This window comes from Dermacentor albipictus, chromosome 3, assembly GCF_038994185.2.
Source record: "Dermacentor albipictus isolate Rhodes 1998 colony chromosome 3, USDA_Dalb.pri_finalv2, whole genome shotgun sequence".
In the NCBI taxonomy this organism is placed as follows: Eukaryota; Metazoa; Arthropoda; class Arachnida; order Ixodida; family Ixodidae; genus Dermacentor; species Dermacentor albipictus.
In genome coordinates, this window is record NC_091823.1 from 79,790,956 (window position 1) to 79,816,223 (window position 25,268).

At 44.2% G+C, this 25,268-nt stretch overlaps 1 protein-coding gene and 1 non-coding gene across 2 annotated transcripts in view; both read right to left on the reverse strand.

The window, feature by feature from the left end:
* Window positions 1-25,268, reverse strand: part of LOC135919173 (cell adhesion molecule Dscam1-like) — a 556,253-nt gene that overhangs the window by 8,670 nt on the left and 522,315 nt on the right. The window contains exon 23 of the mRNA XM_065452886.2: window positions 4,994-5,078. Within this exon, the coding sequence (XP_065308958.2) occupies window positions 4,994-5,078 (85 nt within the window). The remainder of the gene's footprint in view (window positions 1-4,993; window positions 5,079-25,268) is intronic.
* On the reverse strand, window positions 6,442-6,627 carry LOC139058332 (U2 spliceosomal RNA). The gene has a single exon (XR_011513319.1). It is a non-coding gene; the product is annotated as a U2 spliceosomal RNA (small nuclear RNA).

Consider the following 25,268-nt stretch of genomic DNA (forward strand, 5'->3'; position numbering starts at 1 on the left):
ACTCACATAGCAGCGAGTCTTAGGAAGCAGAATCCCTCGAAGCTGCGATGTACATTTGGGTGAATGATTTTCAAGTGGTTACGAACAGCACCCTAGAGCTTAATTATGTCCTGCATGCGGCGCTCTTTGTACCTGTTGGTCAATATTTATTAAGCGTTTAAAGAGCAATCAGATAGCCCATGTCAGAGAATTACTGCGGTTTTACTTATTAAGGAGAATATCCAAAAAGAAAAAAAAATTGCATGCATTAGGTCCTGTATATTGTCAAATCGTTCAATAACCCTGCTATCTAACTTGACATATTGGAAGATGGAGGATGCATCTTTTACTTGTCGTTCTCACAGCTGCAATCAACAGTTGAGTGAATCAGGATTTGTAGTTCTGGGCAATAATACGTCAATCAGCCCGTTGGGATTGATTTACAACTTGCGAAATAATCAATCAGTCACTGAAAAGATCGATGTAACATACAGCTGCGAAATTATTTCGTGGGATAAGCAACAATTCAGCTACGGTGCTATGTCGTCAGCTGTCATTTACCTGTCTGTTGAAAAATAAGAGTTTTGTTCATTACTAAATAAGCAAAAAAGTGCCAGCTCTTTTTTTAGGTTATTATTATTATTATTATTATTATTATTATTATTATTATTATTATTATTATTATTATTATTATTATTATTATTATTATTATTATTATTATTATTATTATTATTGTCTCTTTGTACAATAGCAAGCATATGAATATGTGCAGAAGCGTGGAGAGGTGCTGTGTAGATTCAAGTCTTGAGGCCGATTACCGTGTCGTTGCACGAATCCCTTTCTGTACAGAATCTGGTACGCAGGCCATAGTTCACAGTCCAATGGGCTAAAGCAACCTAAAAACATGTCCGCATTGCGCAAAGCGAAAGAAAGAGAGTTAATGAATGGGAAAAGCATCAAGAACTTTCAGAGAGCGTCTTTATGGCCAAAGCATGGGTGCAAGGTTAACTTGTAATGATTCTCATAAGCAGCAAAAAATACGTTGTAAAAACTCCTGTAAAAATTCTGCCGTGCAAAACTGCTTCCTCTGGCTAACCCTATTAGTCCTTTGTTTTCATCAAATAACCATTATTGCTACTATGTGCGGTCACGGTACAGCATAAGAAGAAGAGAAAACATTTTTCGCCCACTCGTGACATTAAAACCAAACATATGAGCCCCTCTTTCCCTTATCCAGTGACAGGCTGCTGCCTGCATCAGGACCAACAGTTACTTTTCCCTTTTGCATAACAACTGCATTAAGCTGTTTTGCAAATATATTGATCGTGCTTTTGAAGAATAATCCGTACATACCGCATTGTATGCGTACATAAATTGCAGAAATGTCTATCTTTACCAGCTATCTCAAAGCTAAGTCACACCAAGCCTTCTAGAATTCGATTTGTTCTAGAATCCAAGCCTTCTAGAATCTTTTAGGAATTCTTCAACTTTAGAGGTTTCCTGCAGAACCAGCTGCAGGAAACTTATAAAATATCTTCACTCTCATTTGCTTTGGGTTATGCAAATATTTTGCCTCATATTTAGCAAGTGGCTTGCAGTTGCGTTACGCATTCGAATGGTGATCGCAAAATTAGTCGACATATCTGTTTGTAAACTACGCACACAGGCTGGACAAAAACATGCAAAACTTTATTATACAGCGGCAAGTTCATGTCTACATTTCGAAGAAAGAAGCCCCTCCCTCCCCCTAACACACATTCTAAATCTTAGAAACGTGAAGTAAAGATGTCCGTAAAAAATTGTGAGAAATGTGCCCCTTGCAGGAGGTTAATGCTCCGACAGCATAATTCTGCCATCAGGTGCACAGATAAAAGAGTTTAAATGATTGGTGCAGCTCTTCGAACACAGCGAGGAAACAGTAAATGTAGAGCCGCAAGACTGAGACGCCAATCGGCATTTCTTCCTGCGGTCGAACTGCTCAATATGCTCGAATAATGCAAAACAGAAGTGAAAAAAGTGCCTGATTTTTCAAGTAACACAAAGAACACAACAAGCATCACAAGATAAGTGTTCACTACTATGGCGTTCACTATGTGCAATGAAGTGCTGGTGACTGCAAGTGCTGGTGATACAATGCAATGCCGTGAATATTTCCAGCGCAGTATCCACAGGTGGGTTACCAGTAATAATTTGCGTACGAAGCGATATGTCGAGCTGAGAAAAACAACAGTTCTCATGATTTCGCACTTTTGGCTTGTATTAACCAAACTTTTAACTAAACGAAATGTAAAATAGGGCGGGCTGGCAAATGTTCACAATAGTTAACTGCAGCGCAAGATGACATAGCGCAAGCTTGAGAATGGAGACATCACATGAGCGATGCATGTAAAACGCAGAAATGCTCTTTTGGGGCAACCCCCTGACCGATTTGAACAATATTTGTAGAAATTTAAATTTTAGTTACTCTGGGAAGCAGATTTCTAATGTAGGCCCTGGATTTCTTTCTTTTTTTTTTTACTGAGGTGGCCTGAAATTAGCGTGTCTAAAAAAATTGAAGCACGGTGTTTAAAAATCTGTAACTCTGCACCTAAAACAGATACTGTAGTCGGGTAAACTGCATTCTTTAGAGAATTCGAAGCGGACGAATTCTGTAAATGCATTTACAGCTTGCACGTCATTACTTTACAATATTTATGAGGGTCTTGCAAAAATGCTACTCCCATATCATTGGCACATTTCAGGGTGGCGCAGATTGAACAATTTTCTTCACTTCAGATGTATTGTTCTATGCAATGTACACAAATGTGATATTGTTTTTCTCTGCCGAATTACAAAGTTGTAAGTTTATTAGATTTGTTTCCTAGAATTTTGTGAGGTTCAACAATTCTCATGTAAAAAACAACGGCCTAAATAAAAGCATGCTTCCAATATCATTAGATTTGAACTTTTTCTTTCTATGCAATAAATCTCCCGAAATTTCGCGCTGTGGTTACCGAGCAAAAACAATTTCTCCAGTCCCATGTACCGAGGTAACAGCCTTCGAGATAAAGCATTCTCTGAAGCGACAATAAACAACGACGACGATAAATTCCAAGAAACTGTTCATTTTTCTCTATGCTTAAGCTTTTTCTACCCAGCAGATTTCGCGATAGCAAGCGCCTGGCTGACTTCGCAAGTGCGAAACAATAAGTGAGCAAACTTACTGGATCGTTTGTCATTGAATAATGGCTTCGAGAGAGATTTGAAACCCCGTGGGAAACACGTGGAAAGAAATTCCATTCTGGGTGCCTCTAAAACTTCTCTGAGCCACGGCGTTAAAAGTTTCCCGTCATGTCCGTATCGAAATCACGAGTTTGGTGAACATGATAACATTTCTTCTCCTGTTTTTGTTTTTGCCTTCTTTTCCTTTTTCTGAAATGTGATCGTCCCATTAGTTTCACTGGGCATGACTAAAGCAGTAATATAAACGGCGATTTCATGCAGTGCCTTTCCTAAGTGAACTACTGCAGCCCAGCCAAGCGTGTGCTCAGATTCCTATGCAATCACGTGCACGGCGTTATAAAGCAATACAATAATTTATCTCTGCAGTTTACCTTAAGTTAGTGACTGGCCAAAAGTGCAATGCAGCCGCAAATCTTCCTCAAATGACACGCGTAAAACGCATACCTACGCCAACATTTACTTCAGATGACGCATGGAGAAGGTAATCACCTTCTCCATTCTATTCATGTAACCAATCTAAGCAAACGACGTGTTGTGAACGTGCTTAATATAAAGGAAGAAGTGGGCGGGGGTGGCCGGTGGCAACTGCTTTGTGAGCTAGGAACAATTACGAGTGGTTGAGCTCGTCCGTCCGTCCATCCGTCCGTCTGCGTGCGATGCTCTGAGCATCGCACGTGTAATGTGAAGACGTGGGATCGTTCCCCACCTCTGGCAAGTTGTTTTTTCATCCACTTTCATCGACGTTAACTTATAATTGCTTTAATTCAATTAGTAAGTACAAGTAATTCCCGCTATGTGTTCTTTGGTGTCTTTGTTTGTTGGTTTCTCATGATCTGATCAATAAAAATTGGGCCCCTCGGTTAACCCCCTTTCTTCTCGTTCGATCTATCTTTGGCGCACAAGCCTATTCGCTATAACTGAGTTCAACTGTAAACGTTTCTCCCCCAGTGAAAAATACCTAACTAGCGTGCTGACATGAATTAACTACAACGAGAAACTCAACCAGGCATTGGTGCTTCACTACCAGCGCTTTAAGTGACAAACTGAGTGCTTTTTTCAACTTGAGGTGCATCGCATGCTTCGAACACACCTGATAGTCGGAGTTGCTTTTGCTCTACGACGGTCACGAGAAGCGTCGGTTTGAGGCTGTAGCTGCAGAGGCAGCCATAAAAAGAGCAGCAAAAAAGGGCAGAACAACGGGTAGACACAGACCACAACACTGCAAACACGATAGCCACGTTTTACAAGCGTGTATTGAGCTAGTTTCCATCATCACACTCAAACATTGTACATCTTGCATGACATTTGGCGAGATTGTTGGGTCGTCTGTATTCAATTTTATTCGTTCCAGTTCAATATGCACTTCTCGTCCTGACACCCTCACCAGACGTGCTGCGTTCTTTCACACGCTATTTAGATTTTCCTCGAGAAGCATTTAGCATTTTTATTCTACATCTTCGCTGCCAACTTAAGAATGAAGCGGTTAGCCTTAGCTCAGAATTAGATATCAAGCAGCACACTCGCATGCAAGTAGCTTACACCATTTTTCTGATCAAAGCAGCAGAATAAAAGTACCTTAGGCTATTATATTTACATGCTGTTCTGTGGTTCCTATTATAATTTTAGTAATTATACTCTTGTTTTGTGGGTGTCATGCACTCTCAATAGGCGCTGAAAAGGCAAATCAATATCAGCATTCATAAGCAACTGCTCATTGGGAATAACACGAGACGCACTGAAACGAACCGCATATATCGAAATGAAAGAAGTCACAAAACGAATACGCACTTACGGGGCACCTGATAGAGGTTGGTAGCAGGAACAGGCGTAGGTATGACACGCTTCACTTTAGAGTAGGTCTCTTCGTCTCCGGGAGGCTGCGCATACAAGGGAGGACATCCATCAGTGATGTCAGAAAGGCAATATCAGAAGTACGGTGATGGGATATTTCATAAGAACGTCTGTCCATTCAAAACTGTGTACGCCCCACCATGCAGTATAGCGCATGAGTAACACGTTTGACAAGTGACAGTCGACAGTCGACAGTGTCTTTACAAAAGAAAAAAAAATAGCTTGGACAAGACGTCTGGCGAAGACAACCCTTCGTGTAGAAATGTTGGATCGTAGCAGAAGCATTCGTCACCCACAGTTCATCTCTTTGCGTCACCATCTTTGTGAAGCCTTCTGTTTTGTTCATGTTCCTGAAACATTTTACACATTATTGGGAACTGTAGTACACTTCCAAAATGAAACGCGATAGGCAAACTTTAAATTTGAACCGCCCATATACGCGATTACTCTTGAGTGACATTAAAGCTTGCTATGAATCTGGTCACTAATCGTGATGAAGATTCTGATCTATGTGCAGGTGCTAATATGACGCCGATTTCACAGGAGCTGGAGACGGTGGACACGCAAATGTGGGCATTAGCTCGTCTACGTGAAAATTCATGCGTTTCATTCCGTGAGTATAGCTCACATTGTAGAGAACGTTTCTTTGTACAATGTGTACAGGACACCATGTTGAACATTTCTAGTTTTGAAGGTTTCGTTCCTTTTACAGGGAAGCTGTATATGGCTAGGTTCTCGAAAGAACTGCGTGCGTCTATTGAGCCGTGTGTGTGCGTGAAAACTTTTATTGTAATGAGGTCCGGAGGCTCGACTTCTTAAGCCAAGGCGGGCCGCGGCATCAGCGACATCATCAGTGACATAATCTTCAGTGGCCCTTAGTTGGTCTTGAAACAATGAGCTTTGAATCCTTTTCTCCCACTGTGTCCATTCTTCAACGAGGTTGGGGAGAGCCGTCGGACACCCCGCCAGCATATGTCTGATTCCAATGATGCCATTACAATCGTTGCAGTCCATCTTAATCTACCTCTCTGGATATATTTTATTAATGTGGTACGGCGTGGGATATGTACCTGTTTTCAATAAGCGCAGTGAGACAGCCTGACAGTTTTGAATGTGGCAATGGGAATTGCCTGCACCTAAATAGTAATGCTTGGTAATGTCATGTAAGTTATTAAATGATCTCTGTATACCCTGGCTTGATGGTGAACGGCTCGGTTGTGACTGTCACGGTTAGCAAGTCGTCGTGCCAAGTCATGAGCGACCTCATTGAGGTTTACCCGAGTATCGTCCACTTTCCCCATATGCGCAGGAAACCATCGGATTTCAGTTCTCATAATTCCAATGTTTTCAAAAAGTTTAGCTGAGCCATGTAGCGAGTGAATTTCTGCCCACACGGGGGCCGATACCGAAGGTAGTGTAATACCGGGCCGAGCCGCGACGGAGTTGAAACAGGCTTTAAGCATTCCGCCAACTTGCGAAAATAAGTTTACTAGCTTAGGTCCAAATACAACCCCTGTCAGATATTCAGCTGGTAAGAACAGGTACTACAATTTCACCTGCGTCTCCCATGCCTATGCTCGCGCCGTCCACTCCTTGTCGGCGTTCCAAGCGCTTGCGTATCTCCTTTCCTTCCGCTCTCTCGTGGTGGCGGTCCCGTAAGCGCTCTGCCCGTCGGAACAGCGAGGCGGAAATAAATGCAAACCGTCCATGTGGCCCCGATCCAACACGCATGGAATGTTTCACCGGAGCAACGGTCAGGATACTGAAGTATTTTATGGAGAACCAATTTTGTGTGACCTGTGTTGTGTGTGACCGCTTGTGGTTTTCGAATGACCTTAAAATCATTACTGCACTGCGGGACGCCGACCAACGCCTTGTCACCTTGCATACGGTGAAGCAGTCTGTTCCCTCGGAGTGCGGTGACGTGCGTGTCTGTTCTACGTGCTGGGATTCGTTAGTGAGAGGTACGCCGTGTTTTGCAACAATACATGGGCACGTATACCCCCTGGTGCGTCATCATTTTCGAGGCTCTACATCATAGAGGAGCGATCAGCTGCGCTTCGCCTTCCATTTACGTGCATACGGCGTTTGGCGCAGAACGGACATTTCGTCATTAAGCGGCCCACATACACAGCTTCGCCGGTATTCACAGAATTCACCTTCACAGATTTCAATGGCACTGAATATTTAAGCTGAGCCGTGCACCGACAATGGCTAAACACATATACAGCAGAATCCAATTTGCAGACACTAAATTGCCTTTTAGCAGTGTACAAGGGAAGGCTCAGGTTGGATCCCAGGCATCGACGTCGTGACGCTCCTTCGTTAGCATCACTTTTTGATCACTGCTACTCGTGTTAAGAGGTGACTATACAATTTCAACACCACTGTTTGTTATAGGAAGCTGAAAACGTGACAATGAACTAGAAGAATACACCGATAGTGGCTCAGTCTCACGTGCATAAGGGAAGAAAGCGGGGAGAAAACGCGCCGTCTTCCATCGCGCGAAAGGCCCCGGGGGGAAAAGAGGGCCGAAGGCGGTGAGCGACGTCCTACTCAGGCAGCAACTGCGTATTGCGCGACCGCACTCGAGAGGCGCACGACTATCGCGGCTTAATCTCGCCCGTGCAAGGGAGGAAAGCGGGGAGGCAACGAGCCGTCTTACATCGCGCGCATGGCGCCGCCGGGGAGGAGGGGGGAGTGGCATTGTACTCCGGCAATTGCGCAGCCGTGTGTGCCCTATCTTGAAAACGATTTGCATTAGGGGCTGAGTCTGGGCGTGACGGCGCCTCAAAACTATGCGTGCTGCGTTCTCGCCACTCAGTTTGCGTTGAAGCGAAACACAGCCCGAAGGTCACTTCTCTCGCTGCTGCTTTCATGCTTACTCACGCCAACGTTTTGGCAGCGAGTGTCCACGGTCATCGAGTGTGATGTGTTCATATTTTCCTGTGCGCGCTGGCTCTATCCTTGTTAATTTAGATAGCAAGTGAACGTTTGCACTTTTATACGGCCGATAAAACTATGTTATCCTTACCTTTTATAGTTGTCTATGCATTTTCTATCGCAAACGATGGCTCGCGTATCTGGCGAAACTGCAGATTTTTATGCGAAGCATATTACGAGAGCTCAACCCAGCTCCTCGGGCGCGGCGGTGTCGCCTTCAATGACCTGACCCTATGCCATACCACGTGACACCGTGACGTCACGACAGAGGAGAAACGGGGCTCCAACTCGCGCCGTCGCTCGCGGCCTCGCGGCGGTTTATAAGCAGCTGCGCTTGTTTCTAGGTGGCTTTGGCTCAACTCTTGCAAGATGGGCTGGGTGGGAATCGAACCAGGGTCTCCGGAGTGCGAGACGGAGACGCTACCACTGAGCCACAAGTACGATGCTTCAAGGCGGTACAAAAGCGCCTCTAGTGAATGCGGTGTTGCCTTAGAAACGAGCTGTTTCTAAGGCTCAGGCGTGCGTCGCTTGCTCAGGCGCACATTTCGTTGCCGCGCCGAACGATGTGTTGCTCGACGCTCACCGCGTCCAATGCGCGGCGCGTAGTCGCTGCGCCGTAGGCCATTGTCTTACACCCCTTGGCGGGTCGACGGGAACGCTGTCGCGTTCCACTCTTGAAGGCGAAGCAGAGTAACGCATGAGTTGTTTCTTCGTCTAGCCGAACCAAATATAGCCAAGCAACAGCAGTTCACCAGGCTAAACAGTGGTTCAACAACTAAAATAAAGGCTAGTATGCTTCGCAGCCTGGGCTTAACCTTAGCTAAGCCACAGCCATTTTTTTCCATACCATTTCTCCTGTTCCCCATTACACGGTATCTAGTGACCGAGCCTTACAAAGCTACAAACATTTAGCTAACGACTTTTTTTTTGTCTTTCTCTGTCTGCCGCAGAAACAAAAGAAATGTTGTGTTACACTATGAGCGCTTGCAATGAAGGCTGCAGCCTTTGGATATTAGATGCGCTACTGTGAAGATATGTTTAATGTGAAGAAGGAAAAAAACAACTAGAAAATTTGAAATGCACATCATTTACTTGAGCCACCTCGTAACGTGAAACAAGAGCGGTGGCTCGATTGACTTCTTTTCGTTTTCTTTTTGCGCTGAAAGAAAGCTATCCTGGTCTGTCATGCACCTTTGAGAAGGAGTCTTTCATAAATAAACTATAAGTTGCTTTGTGCATTCACTTCGTTAAGATATCACGCTCAGTCGGACTAATGCATAAATTAAGGCTTCTTCTACCAACCTGGCTAAAAAAAACAACTATATTTTACCCTTATCCAATCACTTCTCCACTACTGCTTATTTGTATGGGATAGAACAACGTCTACAAACCTAAACTCCTTATTTATCTTACAAAAAAGCAATTAGAGCAATGCTTATTCTTCCCTACACTTCGAGTACACGAGATTACTGGCGACCACTGGGCCTTCTTAACATATATAAGTTAATAACACTTCGGCAGGCAATAGAGGCTCATTGCTTGATCCACAGCAAACCTAACCTTAGCTTTTGTTCAGTTGCACGGCCTGATGCTGTTTATGAACTCCGATATGTCTCTCGTAAAACTCCTGAGGTTAGAACTGACTATGGGCCTCAGACCTTTGAAAATACCATTATAACCTTCTTGAATGACAACAAAAATATCGAAACGCTAATACACAAGTTCCCAAGTAAAATACTTTACAAAAAAAGAGTTATTCATCTGTTACTTAGATCATAACACACAACTTATACCTAGTATAGTCTTAACGTGGCAGATTATTTACATTACTAGATAAAGGTGGTTTACTTATTCATTGATTTTTGTGTGCTCTCTTTCCTGTTTCTTTTCACAGCTGTAATTTTAAAAAGTACTATCTCGAAACATTTATATACTGTACAGAATCGCGGATGTTCTTTTTTTTGTGCGATTTTGATGTTACTTTAGAAGAAAGCTTGTTGTCTCAAATGCACTGTTTGTCACCACGAGGAGGATAGGCCTCGTCAGGCATATACAGCCTTTAGCCTCCCTCCTGACGTGGCGATGTATGCTTGGATGCTGTGTACAACATCGAAAAAAAGAATTGAAGAAAGTAAAAAGAAATACTATATTGTAGCACTCTTCAATGAAGCACACTAAACACACTGGTTTATTGTGGGCGTTATTGTGGGCGTAACCCTCGTTATTTCTGGGCCGCAACGTTCGTGCATTATTAAACAGCACCTTCTATCCAATGAATACTGAGCGGGGTAGTAAGCTTCCCTAGAGCCTTGCAACTAAATTATAAAAGCGGATACGCGGCTTAATTTTTATGCTAGTACTTGGCGAGAGATGTTCGCGGACCTAATACAGTAATACTACGTTCCTCTTCAACGTTTCCGCAGGCAGCACATTATCAAGACCTGTGGACAAAATGAAAGCGTGGTCTGGATATTTAATGCGCGTCTCATGTCAGGACAGGCGAGCAGCCCGAGCGAGATTGTCTAGTTGCGTACGATGAATATAAATTACATTTTACCTAACCCTTCACATCCCGCTGACGCCATTACGATCGCGCAGGTTGGCATCGTCTTATCGTAATCTCAAATGCCGTTTAAATGCCTAAAAATTAAGACGTTATGGTACGAATACAATAAAATAGAAACGGCTGGGTCTTGAAGTAATGTTCTAGTCGGTACGATGCGCGCCTGAAGACCATCCTTTGTTTCCTATAAAATCACAGTCAGTTAACATTACTATCATCACTGGAAAAATGTTTCCTTTTTTTCCCTTTTGCCCCTTTTCCTTAGCCCCAGTGCAGGGTAGCAAACCGGATGCTTGTCTGGTTGATTTTCCTGCATTTCCTCTCTTTGTTTTCTCGCTCGCTTTCTGAGGAAGCCGTATTAGTTTTATTTGGGATTAAAAGTTACTTTCCTGCAAATGACAGTTTTAATTTTCAGGAAACTTTGCCTACCTCTGTCGAAATTCAGAACTTTTATTGCTGATAATTCTGATATGGATGCATTTGATGATCCCTATTCCAAATTTAGCATTTTATAAAGTTAACGTCTAGGCTAGTTGGGTGAACATCTTGAAATAGGGAACAACACGAAAGACGAGAACGCAGAAGAGACACACAACAACGACACATAGCACTACGTGTGGTTGTCGTGCGCGTCTCCCGCGTACTCATCTTTTGCGTTGTTGCCTAGTTGAATTGCATTTTATGAAGTCACATGGGTTTACATGTTTCTTATCACGCTCGGAAGTTTGTCTAACATATATTGTAGCATCGTGCAATATTTGCAATAAGGGTCGGATAAAACGCCATTGCTGTATAGAGATGCTTCGGAATCACAGTTTTCATCGTGGCTTCTTCTCTGAAATAGGTTGTGGAAGGAATGGAATGTTTGCGAAATTGCCACGCTAGCCTTACACGTACTGAGCTCAGTGCAAGAGCACTCACTCGCACTTCAACGCACGGAATTCTATTAAAGTTGCAAAGCGTGCGGTAGCTTAGACAACATCGTTCGTAGGCGCTATTAGGCCGGAATGGTTACCTATTTTGTATTTTGCTGAATTCCTCAACACAGTCACCGTATTAGCGAAGCATCATGTGCAAGTACCCAGTCCTCAAGGATGATGGAAACTATCCTGAGGAGGTATCAATTTCCGAAACAGTCGGTTGGTGGACCGGTGAGTGAAGATGGACGGTGACAACAAAGTAGCATCGAGCACGCACCTAGGGCGCTCGATCAATCCGACCAATCGTAGACGCCGGCACCACCCTCTTCATACGGTTATCGACTTTCAGTGCAGTGGCTCGGCCCCATCGAGTCCCTTCCCACTTGAGCGTTATCCTCGCCCCTTGTCAGCCAATTAGATACGACAAGCCGCTCAGTGTAGGCAATGTTATTCGTTTTTCAAGCAAACAAAAGTGAACTCCTATGAACGAGGAGAGCGTTTGATTGGTGTGTTCAGACAACCCTGCGGGTGACCGCCCAGGGCTTGCGTTGGTGGTTACGCAAATTTGACGTCAGGAGATTGGAATAGAAACATATTGGAATAGTTTTACGTTAAAGGGCCCCTATACTCCGTTCCATACATAGCATACAACGCTGTGGAAGCTACGCAAGAAGTTCGGTCAGGAAAAGTTACCAGTCCGTGCGTTCCATTGATGCTTCGCTGCGTGCCAACAGCGTTCGCTCGAGCGAGCATGCACAAAGAGAAAAATAATGTAAAACAATGTATTAGGAGCCGTATACCACAGTATGTTTGTTCCCAAGGATTAAAACTTGTTTCATTCAATAGTAAGCCTATACAAGAACAGCCGCTCACAATTGCGGTCAAACAACATCGAGCTATATCCAGATGTGAACGAAGCAACTGCAAGAAGTCTCTCTGTGTCCTTTTGATTGTTAGCAATACTGTGTTGTCGTTATTTTTGTCCTAATTGCACGCTTGAGACTCCACAAGTGTAACGCGAGAGGTCTTCAAATTCCATTCCGTGCAGAAACCAGCCACTTGAACGGAGAAACAAAGAAATACTAGCATATTAAAGAGAAGATTTATTTGCGAACCCTTTTCTTACCTTGCTATGTGTTCTGCTAATGACTTGCTGATTCGCTCACAGTTTAAAAAAATGTACCCACGTGGCAGGCTGTGGGATCGAACCTCGGTCCCCCAGCACAGCAGCCCGATATTGTGCACATTAGGCACCAATCGCACATATACTTCTAGAGTGCCAAGGCTCACTAGCTCATTGAGATGCTCACCGTGTATGGTGCATTAAATAGGACGGTTGCATGAGACCACATGCGCGTGCACTTGTTTTCTTTACGCCAAAGACGCAGAATGATACGGGCAAAATTAGAGCATTTGATTAATCGGCTTCACGAAAGCTTCGTTTCACGTAGATTTCAAAATGTGCGTTCGATTTCAATAATTTTTTGCTTTGGTAAAAAACGAAAAAAAAGCATTAAAATATCGTTCCGCCATTTTACCCGACCTTGAGCACGGACACTGAGGGAAAAAAGAAACAGCCCAAGTTAGCGCATGTCCTCCTGACGCAAAACTGTGAACACAGTAGCTACGAAACTAATTTGTAGTGCTGGCCGAATAACAGCATAATGTACAAATCATCAATTGAGATATGAAAAACAAGAAAGAAACCGCATAAATTAAAAGCACATATCCCTTAAATATTTTGAAGATTCTGAATAATTTTTATTGTTTATTTTTATTATTTTATAATCTGTGAAAAATGCCGTTACGAGGCCATTTTATGACGTTTCCTAACATATCGAATTAAGGCTTGCGCACCTGAGGAAGCGCTAGAGGATCATTTGGAAAATAAGCTGCTGCCCATCTAAAGGGAACCTAGCCTAGACGAACCGCATTAAGTCAGGAAATAGACTGTGGTACGGAATGCTTCAAGATATACAGGCCCAAACATCAGCATCTAAGGTCTTCAATATCTACGCTGAACCTTACAGAATATTTCTCAAAGGAACGCGTTCTTGCGTGTACATTGAGTGGCAAATATGACCTCCACACAACCCTCCTCAGTTCTCGTCGAGCTGTCAAACTCAGAATACTTTCACAGCTTTGAAACTATTTTCTGCTCTGCAAGTCATGTACGAACGTGTCTGATTCTGTTTACACGAATACACGTGAATATGAATTCACTGTGCTTGCACACTGAATGCGCACACCGAATGCAGCGTGTTGTCGTTGAGGTATTCTTTCCTGAACAAACACCGCTCCTCTGATTGCCGAAGGTATTCGGTTCCTTTGCGTTGTGAAAAAGAAACAAAAAATGGCTGTGGCTTAGCTAAGGTTAAGCCCAGGATGCGAAGCATACTAGCCTTTATTTTAGTTGTTGAACCACTGTTTAGCCTGGTGAACTGCTGTTGCTTGGCTATATTTGGTTCGACTAGACGAAGAAACAACTCATGCGTTACTCTGCTTCGCCTTCAAGAGTGGAACGCGGCAGCGTTCCCGTCGACCCGCCAAGGGGTGTAAGACAATGGGCTACGGCGCAGCGAATACGCGCCCCGCATTGGACGCGGTGAGCGTCGAGCAACGCAGCCTTCGGCGCGGCAACGAAATGTGCGCTTGAGCAAGCGACGCACTCCTGAGCCTTAGAAACAGCTCGTTTCTAAGGCAACACCGCATTCACTAGAGGCGCTTTTGTACCGCCTTGAAGCATCGTACTTGTGGCTCAGTTGTAGCGTCTCCGTCTCGCACTCCGGAGACCCTGGTTCGATTCCCACCCAGCCCATCTTGCAAGAGTTGAGCCAAAGCCACCTAGAAAATCAGTCTCTGTGGCACGCCGCAACCTTCGCTTCTCATTCCAACGAGCAGCTCTGTCTCCAGGAGGCATCTCACCTCGTGAGTGTCTAGCAGAGGCAAGCGCAGCTGCTTATATACCGCCGCGACGCCGCGAGCGACGGCGCGAGTTGGAGCCCCGTTTCTCCTCTGTCGTGACGTCACGGTGTCACGTGGTATTGAAGGCGACACCGCTGCGCCCGAGGAGCTGGGTTGAGCTCTCGTAATATGCTTCGCATAAAAGAAAGTTACAGTGACGCTTCACTTCATTACCGCGGATGACGCGCAAGCGTATGGGTGTTATAGCGCACACGACGCTATCGACCCTCGGTGCGCGTAGACGCCTACATTATCTGCGTCGCAGGTCGTATTCAAGATAGGGCTCCCGCGGCCACGCCCTACGCAGCAGCCGCCGAAGTAGAAGGCCCCGTTGTTAACATTCGCGTACTATATAAATAAGCTAGCACGGTGCTTGCGTGCGCAGGCAAACACGAGCACTTCACGCTCGATGATCGCGTACACTCGCTCTCAAAACGCTGGTGCGAGGAATCACGGCACCAGCAGCTATCGAAGTGATCTTCGTGCTCTCTATCTCTTCAACGTAAACTGAGCGGTGAGAACACAGCGCACGCAAAGCTACGAACCGTCGGCCCGCTTAGACTCAGCACCCAAAGCAGACCACTTTCCAGATAAGGCTTTTCAACAGCATGCAACCGCGCTGTGGGACAGTATGGTGGTACCACCGTTAGGGTAGTACCGTTCAGCCTTGGTTCAGTACAACATGGTGGCACGGTGGTAAGGTGATAGTCCTGGCATTCTTCTCTCGTGACAGCTAGCGCTTTTCACTGAGACACTGCGCCTCTGGTCGCAACGTCTGCGATCAGAGGTGGTGGCAGAGGTTACACGGAGTTCCGAATGCGTTGCTTGAAGAAGTGGCGCTCGAAGTACCGTTTGGCTTCGGCATGCGGGTAAGGCATGGTGGTAAGGGGGAGCACCTTCCATAACAGAGTGCAATCATAGTGCCACTAATAACCACTTCCGAATGCATGCTCAAAGTATTCTTGAAAATTAAGGATGGTTCGATCTGCATAAATGTTTTCGTTATCGGTTAATAGGAAACATTTCAGCAGCGCAATTTCAGGCATATACGCGTCAGACTTTGTGTCCAATGTGTTAGTTTTAAACAGTATGGAGGACGCTTAACGATATTTATCCTCAAATTTCTGCGTTGTCGTTGCCCATGGTGCTAATTAACTGTGCACTCGAAATATCCAGCCAAACAGGAGCCATCACAGAGGCCCAGGTGCCTTCCTCGTTCACTTGCTTCTCGGCTTCAGACGAACACCGCCGATATTCACGAGCTGGCCAGTTACGCTAGCCCATAAATAAAAGTAAAACAACGACCGTATTCAATAGCGAGAGATTTAACACGTTTCAAATTTTCATCAAGGCAAAACAACAAGAGCAGCTGTTCCGATGCCAGAAATATAAGAACCGTAAAGGGACGCAATCGGCGCATGTCAAACACAGGCGCAGCAAGTGTGAGCTTTGCCAGAGCTGCAGTTGTTCTAATATTAGCCCCCACGGTGGCGCGCAAATTCTTTCCTTGCTTCACGCGCTTTGTTTTCGGCATATGGGTGTGAACACGCGCGCTGCAGCTGCCTTTTGTAGAGGCACAAAAGAAAGTCAATTAGACGAGTCTTCAGGCTATATTTAGCTTCTATATGTTGTTCAGCAAAAAGGGGCTTTGTTGGGCGTTCAGATTGGCTACACATGCGTTGTAAGAAAAGCGCGAGAGGCGGAACCACGAAGAACGCTGTCGTGACGACTGGGATTTATTTAGGTGCAAGCACCCATGAACACAGGTAACGCGCAAATGAAGTAGCGTGAAGAAAAAGAGAGAGATAGAGAAACGCTAGAATCTGGAAAAGCGTCGAAAAATAGAATAAAAACACAGCAAAGCAGATGGGCGCGTACGAACAAGTCAACTATAAACCCATTCAATGTTACTAAGCTTGCTTCTTCTTGGAAGCTACGTGAATGCGAATGGTGCGGTAACCATAGTAACTACATTATATCACGCCGATATAGTTTCGAAACTCTCAGGAACGCCACTTGCTCAAGCTATGCGCGCCGAACGTAGTCGTCGGTCGTCAAAAAGCAGCGATTGCGAAGCCAGCAGTTCTAACTTCAGTAGCATTGACTCCAATGCAAGAAACGCACCCCTTTTACAAACGGTTGTCGCAATCTGGACCCGAGGAATTCTCTCAAAGATGTCCTTGGCCTACCTGAACATAACGTGTCATTAACTGCTGACGTTCGGAAAGCAGCGAATAACCTTGAAGTGTACTGCAAATTAAGAGTACCAAGATTTCATCGATCGATTGATTAAGTAATCAACCAATCAATTGATTGAATTATTGATTGATTAGGTATTTATTTAATCAATCATTTGATTGCTCGATTGATTGATTGATTGATTGATTGATTGATTGATTGATTGATTGATTGATTGATTGATTGATTGATTGATTGATTGATTGATTGATTGATTGATTGATTGATTGATTGATTGATTGATTGATTGATTGATTGTCCGCCTTGGTTGCTTAGTGGCTGTGTTGTTAGGCTGCTAAGCCCGAGGTTGCGGGATCGAATCCCGCCCACGGCGGCCGCATTTCGATGGGGGCGAAATGCGAAAACACACGTGTACTTAGATTTAGGTGCACGTTAAAAAACCTCAGGTGGTCCAAATCTCCGCACTCTACAACTACGACGTGCCTCCTGATCAAAAAGTGGTTTTGGCAGGTGAACCCCTATAATTTTTTATCGATTGATTCAGTTTAATAATTCAATAAAGTTATTTCTGTATTGGTTTATTGATTGAATGATTGTAAGCCCCAAAGGAGCATATGAGAGTTGCTCCAGCAGGTTGGCTATGAATAACCCTATCCACGTTAAGCTCCCTAGCGAGCGTTCGCTGCAAGTGTAAATGAGGACCACAGATCGTAACAGACACACGCTGCTTCAGCATATTTCTCTGCAAATTGCGGCGGTCATTAAACAGTTGTAGCGAGTCAGCTTGCAAGACAGTAATCAAATATGACGTTCCAAATTACGACTACTTTATTTTTTTTTATTAAGGGAAGCGCACTATCACAAAGTCGTTTGTTTAACCTATGTTCTGCTCTGAGTAAGTTTCTGTAGTTTGCCTTCCCCTTTTTCACGACTCAATTCATTTCTAAGCTTCTAAATTTTATATCCATCTGATTTCATCACTCTTGGATCACTGCTGTCTGTAGGATGAACGTACCTGGTAGAACCAAACTATTGACATAAGGGGAGCCTCGAAATAGGCCACATTTTCTTTCGAGCGGGACACGGCGTCTGAAATAAAAAGCTGCACTGGGATGCTAGTACGAACGAGAGCGCACTAAACGACTTTCTTGCGTGGCATAACGAAGTTTTTTTCGTAAATGACTTCAACCTTTCCAGTCGCACAGCTATATCCAGATTTCAAGCTCCCGATGGTTTTCACGTTTCACGTTTTCTTCAAATTTTTAAGCCTGTATTCTCATCAGTCCCGCATAGCCTCTGCTTATCAGTTGTTGGAAACAATTTTTATGGGATCTCTACAGATTCAAACAACTTCTAAGTCCTTGAAGCACACAAGAACAACTCAATGTTGGTCATGAGGTTTTTTTTTGTGGTTCTGTCTTATTTACTTTTTTTTTCTGCGCAATAAGTCGCATTCCTGTTTAGCCTTGCATGAAAGAATATCATTGTTCATGTAGTTTTTTAATTAAGCTGTCTGGCTGTGAGACAGACGCTCGGTACGATGTCCGACCTATTTCTGTCAACGGTACAACTCCACGCCTTTACCGTACGCTGCTTCACCCATCCAAAAAAAAAAAACGAAATAAAATGTCGGGGTTATTAGTCCCTACAAACGACAGATATCACACAACACAAAGTACACAGTTGTCCAGCTCTCTGTATACCTTAATTAGCATATCCCCTAACCAAGCTTGAGAAAACGATCCCGATATTCTGTTTGCAGTGGTAATAGCAGTTGTAATGTTGTGCGCAATGGACGGCGCTGTTGACAATCGGCTCTAACTCCCATTTCTTTGTTTACGCACGTTTACAAAAAAAATACAAAATGTGTTTTCAAGCAGTACCTATTGTGATACCACAAGCAAGCCAAATCAAACATTTGCCCTTTTTTGCGTTTCGTAGGACAGATGAGCGAGTACACGAAAGCACGGCTATTCGAAGCCCTGCAATGACAGCAACATAAAGTACAGCCCTAGCAGAATAAATTATTTAACATCTTTTGCCGTACGTGGATTATTTTGACCATCTTATATTTCTAGGAGCGAACAGATTTCTTCGCGCTCCCATACAACGCTGACGAATGCATTTTGTCCAACTTCATCTCGTCTAAGCTGTCGTGCCAAGCAGAAAGAAGGCCTATCTGGATATATATCCCTCCTCACAGAGAAGCAAAGCCGAGTCAGGTATTCCACCGCTCTGCAAAGTTCTCAGCGTTTTCGCACATGAAACTTTTCAGCAGCAATGAACAAGAAAGACATCAGTAGAATAGCGAAAGCCAGGGACCTCGAGTAGAGGCAGCATAGCTAAGAAGAAATGTGTGCCTTCGAACGTTATTCATAATAAATGACCGCGCAAAGATTCTCTTCACCCTTCCCACCCCAACCTCCGCTTGCCTCCTCCCCCAATGGCCGAAAAAGAAAAACAAGAAACAGAAGACGATAATTCAGACGGCGATTGTCGTGAATACGGGAAAAATACTAAATTTGAATGCGGCTTTTGCGATATGCGTAAGCTGCAGAATATAAATATGCGTCCCTCGCACTTCCGAGCACGCTTGCGCATAGTCCCCCCTTCTCCTTCGGTACGTATTTACTTGGAATTTGGAATCAGCAGAGAAATTAGCATAACCCTGTTTTATAAGGCCCGATGTTGATGTATGAAGCTGCTTAAACGGCGTGTCTTGCGGGAAAGAAAAGTCGAATGCGAAGAGAACGGACGGGCTTAAGGAAGAGCGTCAGATGAAGAAAATGGTGAAAAATCTTGAAGTTAGGGAGGAGATAGGTTGTAAAGAGAGAAAAAAAAAGGGAGACAGCGTGTTGTGCTGCAGGTAACATATTGGCGGCTGCATGACGTAAGAACTGGAAATGTTTTGACTGACCGCGTGCAAAGCCGGGGCCACGCACGAGGTCATGCTAATCTATGCATGGTGCGGACACGCTAGGCGGCCCCTCTATCGAGAAAAATCGTTCTGTGCATGCACTTCAAATGGCTTCTAAAACAAATCCTCCTGTGCCCCGTGCGGGCTTCTTGTTCTCCCGCACCAAAAAAAGCACGGAGCTAAACAGGTAAATAACAGACTGGAAAGCCTCAACATGGCAAGTAAAAAACTGAGTGCCTTGTCGACGTGTTAGCATTGCATAATAACCCGTAAAGTCGTGAATAAATGGTTTGAGCCTCTTGTGCTTCGATTCCAGGGACAAAATATTATTATTACTTCTTATGGTGCACCAAATATATCAGAGCAAACAGCAGAATTTCTGTTGAAGCCAGCGATTATTCTTGCTTGTGTGATGAAATTGAAGAGCAGAGCTAACCGAGTACGATTCTTTAATTCCATAGCGGATCGCATTGGGTTAGGTTCCAACACGTTTCCAAAAATAGCTGTTTAAAGCTTGATTGGGTGTGCCCTTTGATACTTATGGGAAGTGTGCATGTATCCAATCAAGGTCCGCTTGTGCGTGTGAAAGCACACTTACGCTCTACCCAGGCGCGTACATCACACCCTTTTCCATCATCTCCTCTCTTTCGCCTTGTCGACGTCCTCCTCACATACCCGGTCATCAAAAAAAAACAAACAAAAAGACGTGAAGAAAGAAAGGTGCATTGGTTGCGTTGCAAGAATAATATTATTAGCTCCGCAGAAGCATAGAAGGTGTACCGATATCGCTAACGCTAATTATCGCAAACACTGATTAACCTGGGGCGGTTGCACAGGAGTGAAAACTCAGACGTCCTGACTACACTATGTGCGTGTATTCCGTCAGCAATGCAACTCGACGTTGGTCGCGGGTTGACACATGGTCCAGCAACGCGAGGGGAACTGCCCAACGCGAACGATAAATGTTTCTGTTTTTTATGTCGAACATTTTTCATTCAACATTTAACACCATTTGCCATTTATCAGATTAATGTGCTGACTGCGTCATGTGACTATCATCGTCATCGTCGTCTAACCTAAAGGGTCGGACGCACGATGAAGACTCTCTTGCGTCCGACCAGATTGCCTCAGCTTACCTCTTCTGGCGTTCCTGCTCCATGTGGACCTCACTGGCCTACAGATCCTATGACATATCCTAAGAACACCTCCAGTGTGTAACTATGGTTGTGGATAAGAATCCTAGGGCAGAACATAGGAATAATTGTTTTTCTGTTTTTCCTTTTTCCTGCGAGTTGATCGCTGGTAATCAGTGGCGCCAGATAAGCTAATGGTATATTTGCAATAATGATTGACTTGCACCGGCACTTCATTATCATTAAGTCATTTGTTTCATCATCGGTTCTTACAACAGCACTGTTAGCATATCTGACACGAGGGAAAAAAACAGACGTTTCCTTGTCACCTCTAGCATCCGCTCACGAAGTACTTCACCTAAGCATTTTCCATGCAATATTTCACCATCTCCAACAGAGTGAGTTCATCTTGTCCCCGTATTTTCATTTCGAATCGAACAGACCATGCTTATAAAGATGGTGCGCACTTTCACCAAACTAACGCTTTTTTTGCAGTACTTCTAACAGTAAACTTGCGAAGAGTTGAGTAACCTTCCCAAATAGAAAGTCCCAATCAAAGACAACAACCCGTTCAAGACTGCATTAGCTAACATTGCATAAACATAAAGACTACTGCATTTTTCGGGCCACTATTCTTAGTTTTCTTTATTAGACTTTCAGGCACTCTTCTTTCTGATTCCGGTGGCTTTGGCAGTAAGATAAATGCATCAATTACGAAATACTGTGAAACGATCGGCATTTTTACCTGTGAACTGCGTGGACTTCCCAACAACACAATGTTCTCGCAAGTCCCCTAGGAGCCATAATGCAGTCAAGATACATCCCTCAGAGTGTCTTGCGAAATAGCAATTCGCCTTGCCAAAACAAAGAAAGGAATGTTCGAGAGCCGCAGCGCGCCTCCCCTATAAATAAATCTCCTTAGTCAAAAAATCGCGCTTCTTCACGACAAGCTGCCGTGTAATGTCTGATGCGCAGAACCATGAAAGTCAGCGGGCCTGAAGCTTGAAAATATCCACGAAAAAAAAAAACGCACCACAAACAAACAGCGCGAGCAGCTTGTACTGGCACGTAAGGATAACAAAATGAAAAGCTCCTCCTCTAGACGCTGACGGGCTGCACGGACGAGATGACAGAGAAGTAGCGAGAGAGAGAGAGAGAGAGAGAGAGAAAGAAAGAAAGAAAGAAAGAAAGAAAGAAAGAAAGAAAGAAAGAAAGAAAGAAAGAAAGAAGGAAAGAAAGAAAGAAAGAATGAATGAATGAAAGAAAGAAAGAAAGAAAGAAAGAAAGAAAGAAAGAAAGAAAGAAAGAAAGAAAGAAAGAAAGAAAGAAAGAAAGAAAGAAAGAAAGAAAGAAAGAAAGAAAGAAAGAAAGAAAGAAAGAAAGAAAGAAAGAAAGAAAGAAAGAAAGAAAGAAAGAAAGAATTGTGTGTTTGTGCAAAGCCTCTTGAAGCAATAACAAAGAAGAAGCGGTAACACTCAACTTGTTTCGCAATGCCAGATACCCCGTCGGGAGAATGGGAAGCAGCGACGAAGACGTTCGCGCCGATAGAAATTGGAGATGGTTGCAAATAAGTGGTCGATAAATTCTTCCGCCTTCCCAGCCACATCCCGTGGGCCCGTCCGGAATTCACGAGGAACGCGGGCACCGAGAAAACGACGAGTCGTGCGTCGCTGCATCGCACGCAAGTAGAGCCCGAGACGTACGGAATTCGAAAGGCCGGCCAATGAGAAAAGAAGGAAAAGAAAGGGAAGTGCAGTGTAACTCGGGAGGCTTATTGTGCTAGTTGTGTGCATCACGGGGAATACCACCGATCACACTCGGAAAGGCGCTAAGTGAACGCAATATTCTGGGCTATAGTCGTGAGATCGTTATCATGGTCATAACGTAGCTTTAGGTAGATTCCAGAGTATAATAAGCAGGTCATCGACAAGTGCACGAAAACCAAGGTACAATAATAACAGCTACACGTGTAAGACACCGTGATAAAATTAAGAAAACTGACGCTTGAAGGCGATGGGGCCCGAAGTGCACTCAAAGTGATGTGTGCTTTCTTTTCTTCCACGAGAATAACCTGCGTTTAAACTATTTGATCTGGTTAAGTAAACACATAATGGTATTGCTTGCTCTATATTGAGATGTAGGTGGCCATATAAAGCAAAAGGCTGGCAGGGCCGCCCATATCTCCGGATAAGAACCACCTTCTTTTGTACAGGGTACGAGTTCCCTTCACAGATACACAAAGTACCCAGAAGCGCCTAAAAATGAGTGATTTTAAACGTTTCGTGTTCTGCAGTAACATTGGTATTTTAGGCTTAGCTACAAACTAAAGCGTTGAGGAAGAATTCACAGAAACAAAGCTGTAACGTTAAGGTTAACGTGACGCAGAATCAGCGAGAAGAAAACAAAAATTAAACGCACGTTTGCGCATAGTACTGAGTCCGCGCACTGCAGACGGCTTCTGCAATTTATGCGACAAGGTCGCACTGCATCTGGTGCGATGTATTGCGTGCAATTTGGGATAACAGGCTACAAATACAAGCCAAGAAAATGAGATATGAAAGGAAACACGGCTAAGTCCGAACAAGTTCACTATACCGCAGTAAGTTTTCCAAGGTCATAAAGAGCAAGACGACCAATCGCACATAAAGTTAATATAAAGCGAAATAAATGTAATCACACTTCCGCAATTTTCTTTATTTCGGGAGGATTTTCCGCAGCGCTCCAGCACTTGCTGTCTAAGGCACACCGCCTTGGAAATGCCGGTGCGAAAACTCAACGTCGTACAGGGAGGCAAAAGTATGAAACGGGAGCGACGTAGGGTCTGGGATTCCTTTTCGTGCGAGGGAGTTCGGGAAGGGATTTAGGCACCAAGAAAAAAAAGGGCGGGCGAGGGGGGGGGAGGAGGGGGAGGGACAAGAAATTGCGAGACGTTGCCGAAAAAAGTACAAACCCAGGGCGGAGCAACTGGCCGAAAAAGGAACACGTCTCACGCTACGAGACCTCCGACGTGTCAGCCATTCCTCGCGTAGCCGTTCATTTCCACTTCCGCGGCGCCCGACACAATTTAAGCAAGAATAATAATAACACTGAAACGTCGTAAAGGTGAAGTGCTTCAGCGTATACGTTCTTCCACGTCCGGGGAAAGTGGTAGCTACTGAAATATTGGCGGTTTAATGCAAAAGCGCTCCACGGGGAATCAATAACAAATGCACGGAATAAAAAACCCCAAAAATAATATAACATGAAAGAAGAGTGCTTGCCCGGGCACGTAGAGGAAACGTAAAATCTGGAGAACGCGCTAGACCCGATAGCTTGCACTGCGCAGAGAAATAAATTTGGAAACAAAAAAAAAATGAACGAGGAGACGCACAGGCTTGGCAATTGTGCTAAATTATTCAGACTTGGTGCTCCGTTTTTGTGTAAACTTCAGGAAATCACTCACTTGGCCTTTTTATAATTTGATGTTTGAAGCGCCGCATTCAGTTCCGAGGTTCTTGTGTTGCCAGGCTTTGCACTCGCGAAGGCGATAAATTTCCAACTCTGCTGCTTAAGTCGCCGCCAGTTGTGGTTAGGCGCTTCTTTACGGAATAAAATACACTCGCTCGACCTCTGCTTCTTCAGCAGAGCGCCAAGGAAACTGTAAAATATCAGCAGCAAAATTTTTCCCCTTCCACAATGGCTGCTGTTTTCATTTACGTAATGCAATTGCAGAGAAATTTTACGCCAACCAAAACAAAACGTGACGCGAAATTCGCATTGACAGAAAAGTGTCACGTGAACGTGGCAACGGCAGACACATATTTGTACAATGCGATAAAGCTACAAACAATCTTCGTTATTACCATATATGTTCGTCATAAATAATTCAACATTTATTTTGCCAGTAATACTTACGGTGAGAGAGCAGTTAATTTTATGTCAGAAATATAGGGCTGATAGTTCGGGCCGGTATCGCACTATCTTCGGGATCGGCCCACATACCAGGAGTTTTTTGCTTACCACGACAACAGGAAAATTTCCTTGGGCGATAGAGGTAACAGCTTCGCTGTAAAAACCACATCAGTGTTACCTGGGCGAGCTATTTTCTTTAGGTTGTGCGACAGCCGGTGGCTATAATGTATAACTGTTAGTCTTTTTTTATGGTTACTATTTCCTTCCGCACGTTCAGAGGTCCTAAGGCAATACTAAGACAAGCGCAGCAATCTGGGATCGCTGAACGTGCGGGAGGATATAGGAACCATTAAAAAAAAGACCAACAGTTATACCTTATAGCCACCGGTTGTCGCACAGCATAAAGAAAATAGCCCGCCGAGGAAACACTGATGTGGTTTTTTTCCTGCACCTAACAAACTAATCAGCTTTTGCAGGAAAATAAGATCAGAAAAGAAAGAAAGTGCTCCTAGCTGCCAAGTTAAACCAAGGAAGAAGTTTAGAGATTGTAAGACTTCGATTATATATCGTATACCCTTATCGTGTGAAAATTCTTACGTCAGACAGTCGGGCAGATGCATTAATGAGAGACTGCGCAAAGAGAAAAATAATGTCGACAAAGTTGCATCAGATGGGTTTCTCTCCCT